This window comes from Triturus cristatus, chromosome 4_2 (assembly GCF_964204655.1).
Source record: "Triturus cristatus chromosome 4_2, aTriCri1.1, whole genome shotgun sequence".
Classification (NCBI taxonomy): domain Eukaryota; kingdom Metazoa; phylum Chordata; class Amphibia; order Caudata; family Salamandridae; genus Triturus; species Triturus cristatus.
Window position 1 is genome coordinate 780,050,388 of NC_140586.1, and position 12,286 is coordinate 780,062,673.

At 46.8% G+C, this 12,286-nt stretch overlaps 1 protein-coding gene across 1 annotated transcript in view; it reads right to left on the minus strand.

Moving 5' to 3' along the window:
* Window positions 1–12,286, minus strand: part of LOC146835035 (cytochrome P450 4B1-like) — a 134,498-nt gene that overhangs the window by 49,207 nt on the left and 73,005 nt on the right. Inside the window, exon 9 of the mRNA XM_085602695.1 lies at window positions 4,450–4,583. Coding sequence (XP_085458821.1) covers window positions 4,450–4,583 — 134 coding nt within the window. The remainder of the gene's footprint in view (window positions 1–4,449; window positions 4,584–12,286) is intronic.

The following is a 12,286-nucleotide window of genomic DNA, read 5'->3' on the forward strand; positions in this document are numbered from 1 at the left end:
GGTGCTTGTAATCATATTTATTTGCTTCTGTCTACTAATCATTGCAGTACACGTATTTTATACAAGAATAACGTTCTTTTAATACATTGTGAAAACGTCCCACTGTGTATTCTCTGTATATTTCTCTGGGAATAAGTGAGCACGACTGACTAAGCAAAATGTTCTGCACTGTTTTCCACTATCCCTGAGGGGTCTGGGTTGTCATACTCAGTAGTTGCCAGAAAACCACTTGCTCCCTGATAAGGTTATGGGGCTTACGGTGAAACTGTGAGTTAGCTGGTCTATAGGCCAACATATCCTGAATCCGGAATCAGTCTTAGCACCAAGCCCCTAGTTTATGTTTTCCAAGCAATGCGCTGATCCTACGGATTAGTAGGAACTACACAGCAAGGGGTAATTCACTCAAACTGCCTGCTTGGAGAGGAAGGGGACAAACTAGTTTTAAGCCCACTCTGGGGTTAGGGCATGCAGACCCTTTCTTTTTTTTGACTATGTTCCCTGTTTAGTGGGTTTTATGTGCACGTTTACATTGGTGAAAACCACTATGCATCCCCTGCAGGCAGAAATGCTGTAACAGCTTGTGCTGGCCTACTCTTTTTATTGGCCGTAGAATTCCTGGTGTGTAGTGGGTTTTCTGCTGCACTGAGGGGCAGGTTCGGGCTAAATGCCCCACATCTACCCCCACATAGGCAGAGAGATGGTCTTCTCTTTTTTTGTGCGGGGCATGATGCAACGTGAGGGTTGGCGGCTCCCAACCCTTCTTTACAATTATTCCATGGTCTACCTATGAAAAAGTATGTCAAAGGTTTCTAGCTGTTTATTTATTTTCAGAAAAGCCATAATTCATATCCCATATTGAGCAGTATTCTTTAAAGAGGTTTATATTGTGCAGGCACCTTGTTGGTGTGTTACTGTTTGAAAGCACCATTTGTGTTTCCTGTATATCTGCTGAGGCACATTAAATATTGACTTTATTGTATCTTACTTTTTACCTGAAGTAATTTTATGTTCAGTCTTTGGTCTCAAGCTGAGTGAAATCTCTTTTAGGAGTCACGGAAGCAAGCAATTACACTCTTCTGTTTTTGTTTTTTACATACTTGCTGATCAGAGTCCGGCAGGCGAAGATATGATCTTAGAGTCTGGCTTTGGGAATTAATCATATCTCTCTATACAACACTGCAGAAAGTTTTGCGGATATTACTGTTAATGTAAATTTACATCTTTATGCATAAGTGTCCGAAGTATACCCAGTCTATACATTGAAGCAATCCGTCCTATGAAAATAACTATAAGGAAATCCAGTTTTCAGGTTTAGGTCAAACACATATAGAAAACAAAGCTTTTGTGTATTTGCTGAAAGTTATATTTCACCTCATCATTAAAAATATTATCTGGACAAAAAGACTTTGTTGTATTTACTTTTAGTGTTACGTCTCTCAAGTGGGAACTTTACTGTGGACCTTAAGTTGTGGGGGGACCTTGTGTTGGAAAACGAGGCAGCATCTGTGAGGCCTGCACAAATAACATGACTGCATGTTTCCTTCACTTGGAACCAAACACCCAATTGTAGCGCCTGACTCAGAGGGTACGTTGCAGAGCAGTCTGAGGCTTACCCAAGGGAGGTGGTGTGGGCTAGTAATCGCCATTTGCAGGTGCGCAAAAATAACACTCAATGGATTGTCCAGTCTGTACTTTGCTTTATAAAAGTAAGAGTACATTTATTAAACACACACTCTACTCAATACTATGCACCAATTTACAAATATACATAAGCTGTTGGAATTACTTTTTGATCTTCCATAACATCTCCAGCGCTCCCGCAGGGGGGTGGGGTCTAGTAACACCACTCCCATGTATGCACATCATCTTGCCCCCAATGCAGTTGGTTGAACATAACCTGGAGCGAGGGCCCTGCGCACTGGCACCAACCCAGTGGCAACCCCCCCCCCACTATCTCAACAAGCATTTAAAATAGGTAACCCTGCCTTGGTGACACATAACCCTCACTGAGCATTTCCTACTGACCAAGAAGTATACACCTCTGCATCTTAAGGGCTAGCAGTCTGGGTTCTTCACCTAAGCGCAGCAGCAAGAATATATGTGTAAGCATCACTTTAGAATGACAGTACTCATCACATTTGTGGATCATTAGAATGTATTGCAATTACAGCCCCTAAAGGCATCACAGATGAAATCACAGAATTACTGCATATACAGCCAGACACCCTAGCAGGAATGTCTGGCAACATAACCCCACTTTGCTTATGACATCACCTTACACAGGTACTGCACATTACACAGGTGACTTTCTGACCCTCTAAAAGAACGTTAGTAAATGCATTTCTGGTGCAATTACACCTCTTCACCTTCAGGGGATGCCCTTCTCCAGACATCCCCAGCTCAGTCTTTCACTCGTTCATGCACTTATCAGTATAACCCCAGCTGTAGAACAAAAGTTCCAGCCCAGAAAGTGGTAATGCTTGTGCTGAGCCCTTGAGGGGTTATTCTTTTAAGTCCAAATTAGGGTGGGACTTCCATTTTCGTCCTGAGGGAGACTGCGCTCCTCCAGCAGCTCCCCCTGCACCTTTGTACTCACTTGGTGGTGACCCCATTCTCCTGGGGCCACCACAAGCAGAGAAAACCCCTGTTTGCCCTTGCAGGCCGGTCCTGACCTGCAAGGCATTATGGGACCTTGTTCATATTTGAGTAGCGGCTCCCCTGCTGCGTTGGGGAGAGCCGCGATCATTCGGCTGGCAGCTTCGCCGCATTCCGCTCTTGGGTGGGGGGCCCGGTCCCACCCAGACCCGCAGGGGATACTTTGCAGCTCGGGGAGCCCACCCCCAGCTGCTCCTCCACGGTGAGTTCTTCTCGCGGCTCAGGGAGCCCACTCCCAGCCACGCTTCTCACGGGACCCGGTCTCATCCGGGTCCCTGCAGTGTCACCTCGATGGAGAGCCACCTGGGGAGCCCACCCCCGGTGGCTCCCCGCACGGACAGCACCCTCGCGTGCTGCCGTTGGAGCCGGCACGACATTTCTGGGCTGCCCGCTCCGGCGGGAAGACCCAGAGGCTTGCACCGGTCCCGCTGCTCTAGGGGGAGTGTGACGGCACTAACCCCTCCTCCTTGCAGCCAGGGGGGAGTGTGACAGCACTCCCCCGTCCTCCCTCCTCACTTCGGGGGCCCAGGGATGGAGTCCCGGGCCATTTCTTCACGGGGAGCTCGACGGCGCTCCCCTGCTTGCCTTCTTCTCTGCCGGGCCCCTGAAGTTGGGATCTCGGGCCCCTCCTCCTCCTTCACACTCCCCGGCTTGGGCTCATCTGCAGGGGGGCGCGTCAGCACTCCCCACCTCCACCTCCTCACATGGGGCCCAGAGATGGGGTCCCAGGCCCCCATACATCTTTGAGAGGGCGCTACGACGCTCCCCTCCCTCTGGATGGGCTCCTGGCACCCCGCTCTGCTATTTTCGCAGGGAGCGCGATAGCGCTCCCTGTCTTGTTTTCTCCCTCTTCGGGGCCCAGAGATGGGGTCCCGGGCCCCCGAGTCTTCTTTGTGGGGGGGCACAACTGCACTCCCCGCCTCCTCCGCTGTTGCCAGGTGCCAGGGTGGGCTCCTGGCCACCCGTTTTCGGGAACACTTCATGGGGAGCATGACGGTGCTCCCCGATTTTACTTTGTGTTGGGGCAGCCCCCGGGACCTGACCCACCCCGGGGGCACCTTCTAGACTGGCGGCGGAGCCCCATGCGCTTCGGCCAGCCAAAGGTCAAAGGTCGCCTACCTTCTGGTGGCCCGGTCTCGGCACCCAGGGACCGATCTTGTAGATTTGGCCTCTTCTTGCTCCTGGTGGCGCCCCCCAGCCACTGGGAGCACTCTCCTTCACCCTCCTGGTCGCACGGAGGGTGGATTCAGCAGGGAGCGGTCTTCACTGGCTCCCTGCGCAAGCTTTTCGCCTGGCTCTCCTCCTAGGCCTCTCTTCTCCCTGCGCAGAGGCCCCTGCTTCTGCGTACTGGTCCTGGACTCTTCTCCTGTCACTGTTCAGGATTCTGGAGCAGTCAGTCATTAAATTGATTGTGTTTACATTCCAATCCTGCTCTCATGCCAGTCTTTGCTTAAAAGGTTCTGGCCCTAGAATGAAGGGGGAGTTGGAAGTTCTTCTGTTGGACTGTAGGCAGGTACTGTGCTGTTCTTTAATACAGCTTTGGAAAACTAATATGGCCTCCAGTTTACTGACTGCAACATAATTGTATCTATAGGGTCAATCTTATTCTTGTGAGTGCTGTGACTGTCACCCATTTGTTCCTCAAACTGAAATTATAATGGGATGTTAAAGATGATCTTTGCAAGCACACCCTGGCCAATAGGCAAACATATGGTTGCTTTTCCCAAATTATTATGATGGGGAAACCAGCAGATTTGAGCGTTTGTAGTTTACTTTTAAGAACATTAAACTGACCTTCCGGTAAAGTGCGTCCATCAAGAAATGTGATTGGCTTGCTGAGGAGTCTGGAAACTCGGGGTACAGGTGGGTACAAGCGAAGGCACTCCTTAATGCACATCGTGGTGTACTTCATTTGAGCTAGGTCTTGGCTGCAAGAAGCAAAAGGTAGAGATAAAGAATTAGTGAGCAGTGCCACTGTATACTTGCCAGTAACAGCCAGCTCACTCAGTATGACTGCGGTAGACATGTACTTGAGCATGGGAATACATCTCTGTAAAATAATAGTTCATTTCAAAGTGATCGATCAATGAAGTGTAGCGCCTCTTTCAGAATCGAAAATACAAGCTTACACTATAAATTTGTTCTAAACATCACATCAAACAACAGACACTTAAAGTAAAAAAAAAAAAGTACAAAAACCCTTGTGCCCAAGCGCCTTCAGAATTATATGGGCATTGTCTTTTCTGTGTAAAAAAAGAATATAAAAATAGCGACATATTAGAGTAGTTTGCAAGAACGTTTCAAAATGCTAAATCTTATAACTAGGTTTGTTGCCCACAACGCCCCGGTCTGAACAACATCCTCGTCTCATTGAATGTATCTTTTAATTGATACCTTTGTTGATTGACTGCCTCACTGAGAGAAACATGGCAGCCATGTTACAATCCTTTGAATTGGGTACTGGTGCTAACCTTCATCATAGCTGCCATTAATAGACCCGCATGTAACCCATGGTATCTCATTATTCGGTCTGCATACGACCTATTAAACCCTGTAGACCCCGTTATCATTTAAACATACAGTATTTTGCTTTGAAATTATATGGCACCCATATCACAATGCTTTTAACCTTCCACTCTTACCATTTGACATTATCTTTCTTTTAAGGTTGCCTTTATTCATAGTTAAATTACAGGATCCACAGAAGGAATCAAAATGTCTCTGAAGTATTTTTTGCAGTAAACCAGTGTTTCCAAGGAACAAAGCTTCCCAAACAACAAACTGCCGTTGGTCTTTCTCAAAATCTTGGGTTTGCCTTTGCCTTTTTCCATCAATCTTGGAGCCTTCCAGGAAAGTATGGGTTAAATAAAGGATGGGCCAATACGCAGCTGTACAAGACTGCGTGTTCAATCTTTAAACTCTGAGTACCTCATTGCATGTGGCCTGAAATTCTGGATGTTATTTGCAGGAAACCTTGGGGCATATTATCAAGCCACGCGATAAAATTATCGCCGCTTTAGCGGCAGAAAACTGCCGTTAAAACTGCGCTAATGGTCTTGATAATATGCTCTATGGAATTCCAATTGAAACCCATGTTAAATGTGACGGACGCAGCTAGCAGCATGAACGCTAGACGCTGGGTGCTTGTAGCGCCGGAGAAGTTTGTGATTTGCTTTTATATTGTATTTTAAACGTTGGTGAAACCTGTTCTTAACGCTGGGGAAACCTTGTTTTAAACAGTGGGGAAAGCTTTTATACTTTTAGCCTTAGTACTGTGGCAGCAACTACTTGTTGTTAATTCTTGCGAAATTTGCACTTACCTGACCCTTTGAGCCCGTCCCCGTTCCGCCATGGCTGTTGTGCCGATTGTTGCGGAGGGACGTGGCTCCTCCCCCCTCCTTCCTCGAGCAGTTCCGGGGGCTGGACACTGCATATTAGTACCATGTCTAAACAACCGCGCAGCGGACGCCCCCAGCGGGCGCGCCAAAGGCGCGCCAAAGGCAAGCGCGTCTGCGCCCGTCCGCGCTCGTTTAGTGACTAGCGCTGGCCACGCTGCAAGAGAGGAATACCAGGCTCCGAGAATCGTTTGGCTACGTAATGAACTCCTCAGCTTTGCCCGAGGAGGTTGTCTGACGCCCTCCTGTACAGATGTCTCAGGGTGGGGGGGGGATAAGGAACAATCAAAGGATTGTTGTGATTCCTGTCCCTTCCGCTTGGAGAAGCTACCTGACAATGGGGTCAAAAGTTGTGGTAGGCTGGGGGCATTATCATCTACAGCCATCGTACAATCACCTGTGACACTACAGGCTTGTATGATTAACTGTAGATCTCTACCTAAACACACAGAAGACATCTGGCTCAACTTAAAAACGAATTCTTGGGATATTATGTTTCTGACGGAAACTTGGCTTCAAGATAGCTCCAATCCTGATCTTTGCCTGGCGATCCCGGAGGGCTATAGGATGGCAATAGCCAATCGACCAAACACCAAACGTGGGGGGGGACTAGCGGTGATTCTCAGGAAGGAATGGGAAATTTCATCAAAAATTATCAAGTTGGCAGGCCCCATTGAGGCCATGTCCTTTTGTATTAGAGTCACCTCTACTCTTTCATATGCAGGCTTACTTGTCTACCGACCCCCTGACTCTACTCCCTAGCACTGGCAGGAGTTGTTTGACACTATTGCTGTTCTCTCCTTAAAATATACACTTTTTTTGTCCTTGGGGACTTTAATGTCCATATGGACAAGTCAAATTGCCCTTCAGCCATAACACTTACGGATACTCTCCTCGGTCTTAACCTGACTCAGAGGGTATCCTCCCCTACGCATGTTGCAGGCCACACACTTGACTTGATTTTCTCAAATGATCTCTCCCTTAGTGTAAAGGACCCTCTTCCTCTGACCTGGACTGACCATTTCTTGGTCCCTTTCACGTTAACTGGCCAGATGACGCCCAGTGGGTCCAGTTTGGAGCCTGAGGCAAGAAGAAACTGGAGGAAGGTTCTCCCGAGCCCATGGGTCTTGAACTTCAAAACACACTTCCGCCTCTAACAGGTCAACCCGATCAAGATATCTCGGCCTTTGATGTATGGATCACGGCGGCTCTAGACAAAGTAGCCCCCATCAATATCATAAAACCTGCTAGAAAAAAACCTACGTCCCCCTGGTTCACGTTAGAACTCCAGCAGGAGAAAAGCTTATGCAAGAGACTTGAACGGCTGTGGCGGAAAAAGTATGAGGCCGGGGCAAAAGAGACCTATAGAGTGGCACAAAAAAGGTTCCATAAATTAAAACGAAAAGCCCTGAAGGACCATTTCGCAGATCTAATTATGGCATCGGATAATTCCTCTAAAGAAGTTTTTTAAATTGTGAAAGATTTCGTAAAACCGCAAGTCCTGAAAAGTTCGATCGCCCCCTCTCTGCACTTATGTGAGGATCTGGCTACCTTCTTTCAAACAAAAATTCAGACCATCTACGCATCTTTCCCTAAAACAACCATCCCAAGGCCACCGGCTGAGATCTTGCCGACAACTCTCCCCACGGAGGGCTGGAGTGAATTCCACCCTTTCAGCCCAGACATCTCACTGTCTGAACTTTGTAAAGCTAAATCTGGTTCTCCAGCCGACCCCTGTCCTCCTATGTTTTTTAAAATCCTAGCCCCATGGCTGAACCCGGTACTTAACCCTATCTGGAATTCCTCCTTGAAAGTAGGTATTTATCCTACTAACTGGAAAACAGCGTTTGTCCAGCCAATTTTGAAGAAAGAGGATGCTGATCCAGCAGACTTAAAAAACTTCAGGCCTATCTCACTCCTTCCAGTCCCTGCTAAAGTACTAGAGAAGGAAGTTCAAACACAGTTGGCTGCATTCCTGGAATCACATAAACTCCTTCACGACTCACAGTCGGGCTTTAGGACAGGCTACAGCACCGAGACGGCCTTACTTGAAGTGACGGAAACAGTTAGGGAGACGATGGACCAAGGGAACTGTGCGATGTTAGTGCTGCTGGATTTATCCGCAGCATTCGACACGGTGTCACACCAGATCCTCCTAGAAAGACTTGCCGCGCTTGGAGTGATGGGTACCACCCTGAGATGGTTCCGCTCCTTCTTGGAGGGACGTTCCCAAAAAGTGCTTTTGCACCCATATGTCTCCTCTTCCACCCCTTTGACATCTGGAGTTCCACAGGGCTCAGCCTTGAGTCCATCCCTTTTTAATACCTATCTTGCCCCACTGGCCCCTATAATCGAACAACTGGGGGTGAAAGTCATCTCTTATGCGGACAACACGCAGCTTGTGTTCTCCTTTAGGGAACACTCCGAGGCTGCATTTACGAACTTCAGGAGTTGCCTACAGAAAGTTGCCTCCTGGATGAATGACAACTGTATGAATCTAAATGCAGACAAAACTGAGATACTCTTTTTTAACCAACCTTCCCCCCCAGCTCAGAACTCTGGTGGCCTGCGGAACTAAACCCCCCCCCCCGGTGCCAGCAACCTCGGTAAGGAATTTGGGATTTAAATTCGATGCCTCTTTGTCAGGCAAATCCCAGATCAGCCAGGTCTCTGCCGTCTGTTTTTGGAAGCTGAAAACCCTGAGAAGATTCCTGAAGCTAATACCGATCAGCTGTAGAAAGTCCGTAGTTCATGCTCTGGTCATCTCCCAACTTGACTATGCGAACAGTCTGTATCTTGGCATGCCAGAGTACCTTGTCAGAAAGCTGCAGATTATACAAAACGCAGCAGCAAGACTGATTAGGAATGTTCCTTTCCGCCATCACATCTCTCCGCATCTCCGGAGCCTTCATTGGCTACCGGTAAAAAGACGCATTGAATTTAAGGCCTTAACCTTGGCCTTCAGAGCTTCTCGAGACTCAGGCCCAATATATCTTAAGAAAAGACTCCAGAAATACCATAAATTCAGGACCCTTCGCTCAAATTCTCAGGAGTTACTGATAATCCCCCATTTCAAGAAATCCAGGATGGGCGGCAGGTCGTTCTCGGTAAGAACAACCATGCTATGGAACTCTATGCCGGAACATCTGCGTAAATCCCCCTCAGAACGGGCCTTCAGGAAAAACCTGAAAACATGGCTGTTTGACCGGACCTAGACCCTCTTAGCACCTCTGCGTTTTTTTTGTTTTTTTTCTTGCTCTGTTGCTGGCACGGGACACCTCCGTTGGAGGTAGCTATGCGCTCTACAAATGCCAGTAATAATAATAATAATAAATGTGAAGGACGTCTAACTTGAGCTTGGAATTGGAATTCCATAGAGCATATTATCAAACCCATTATCGTTGTTTTAGCGGCAATTTTCTGCCGCTAAAGCGGCGATAATTTTATCGCCTGGCTTGATAATATGCCCCTATATTTCAGGTTCGGTGTTGGTAAACTTCCTGTGAAATCACTTACGCAGAATTGGACCTCAAATGAAGGCTTGAGTCTGACCGGTAAGTTATTTACAGAAAACACAGCCCATCGCCCATGTCCTCTTCGCCTGCCCGGGTTATGTGATCCCCGCCAAGAATGGATTAAACAACAAGCAGAACACTGGGGACCAGCAGCAGTTTCATTTCGCTTAGAATTCTCAGATGTGACCTAAAACTCTTATATGCACGTGCGATGTATACTGATTAAACCTTGAACTATTTTACCACTTTTTATTGGTCCCCTTGCACATGTTTATTTATTGTTTATATTATCCTCTTGGGGATGGGGGGGGGGATCTAAATTCGTTCTTTTATGTATCTGTGGAATTTTACCCTTATATGCGGCAACACTTTGGCTCTCATACTCGGATGTAATTGTTTTTATCTATTTATTGATGAATGAGTTTTTAAGTGCTTTTAGGACTAATCGTGGAATAAAGCTTGTTGAAATTGAACTGTTAATTGCACACACAGTGACATCTGTCCGGTATGGTATTTTCAGAGTGTACAATTCTGAGTTTTTCTACGTGGGATGAGGCATGGCTCTTATATTCAGACCAGGAGCTTACTGGTGCACCATTCACCGCTCTCCAGACTCTGACATGCAGCTGGGTGTTCTCGCAGCTTAGACCTCACAGGTATTTCTGCAGTTGCAGTCACCCGGAGGGGTGGTCTGAGACTGACGTGGAATGTTAGCAGTGAAGGGCTGCGGTAGGAGCAGAGGGTCTTTGATTGGAGCAAAGATTCGTCTTCTTGTGCCTGGTTGTTTCCATGTGTTGGAAGAAAGGTGTGCGGCCAAGCCTTATGAATGGTCCCTTCCAAGATGGTGGTCTACTTGGAGACTATTGCTAGAATCTCCCAGTTCAAGATGGAATTAAGTCTTTTCCTGTCATGTCAGTTCCCGTTTGAATACTATATAAAGGAGACTCTGACAGGTGAGGGATGCGTCACCCTTATTTTACAACACGTTAATTGCCCACTTGCTACTACTTTTGTTGCTGATTTTTCATCATTTGCAGACACATTTTCTTATAGAATGTCTTCTGGAAGTCTCTGCTCATCTTGTCTGTCTGCACAGATGACAGTGAGGGAATGCCTATTCCCATCTCCATAAATCAAAATCTTCAATCAAGAAGTGTAAGATTGCCAGAGGGTGTCTGCTGGTCCGGACTTTTTTCTTCTAATGGGGAAGCACTAAGGAGATGCAAGACACCTTTAACCTTTATTATGAAGAGCAGTGTGGCACTATGTCTACTGGGAGGAGTCGCCCTTTCCTCAGGCGATCAAGAAAAAAACAGACCTGTACAGTGTGTGTCTTTGACCATAAAGTGCACAATCGAGGTCTAAGCCTTTGATTTGCACATTTTGTCTCTTGTTTGAGCAGTTTTTCCCTTTCACAGTGTGCCAAGTTTCTTCCTGGTGCAACGAGAAAGGGAAACATTTTAGCTATGTGGCAATTATTAAAATCATCCTGAATCCTGGGTCAGGGGCAAACAGGAGTATGAGCCCAAATCTGAATTTGTGAACAACTAGAAATAAGGGACCAAGTAGCCTGCCTGCTGTCCCGTGCCTTATTATTGTGTAACATGTCTACCTGCGTTTAGAAGGGCCACAGTTGCACCACACTCAAAATGTTGAAAATGGTGGCCATGCCAGTGAAGACGAGGAATGGACCAGTCTTTATTCTGAACATAGGAGGCATACGATTGGCAGAACGTTCCTTTATTTCCCAAGAGTTTCTAATCTCATGCAATTTGCCAAGAACATGTTCTGCTTTCTGTTCTAATGGAGATTTATCAGCAGTATTACACATTTCTGCATTAAATCGATCAAGTATATCACTCAGTAATGGCTGAGATCTTGTTGTTCCCCTTTCTGAAAAGGATCACGCCACCTTTTCTGCATGCAATCGGGTTTGCTCTTGAGATCATAGCAGAATGAATTGTAACCCAGAGACATAGATTCTACAGGGATGGTCATTATTCACAATGGGATAGAAGGCCCTTGGTCTGGGGATATACACTTTAGATTTACACTGCCCCATTCAATTCTATAATGGTTAAAAAGTGGTGGCTCGCTTGTTTGAACACATCGCCTCTTTCATCGAGGTGTGGGAGGCAGCCTCCACCCCAAGGCTTACTAAGTTGGAGTAATGGAGGAGGGCACATAACCAGCATGCCTCATGCGTATTAGTTTCTTGGTTGTCGTTTTTATTTCTGAAAGGCTTAGCTAGAATACTTTTAAAGCTGGCATTATTAGGCTAGTTAAAAGAGCCGATGCTTCGCCTGTGAAATGAGCATGGGTCTCTTCAGTCTTCATACTACTGGTCTATGGAGGTAGAACACCAATGAGCTCCACCGTCAGCTGCCTTCCTCACTGGATCGACACATTCCCACCACAGGCCCTTATTATGAGTCGCCTTTTCGAGTCCGAAGAGTCCTGTAATGGGATTTACCACAGTAACTGTGAGGATCTGTTGTTTCACCCGGAGAACCGACCTGCTAAAAGCAGATGGAGGCTCTGGGCGACATTCTAGGAGGAAATGAGGAATCTGGACAAGAACCACTAATTCACCCAGTCATTCCTCATTTATAGGGGGAATGAAGTAGTACAGGACCAGGGAGGCAATAAAGTGTAAATTTATTAAGCAACATGAGTCCTGACCGAGTCGGAGAAGAATCTTGACTAAAATGTCAAATATTG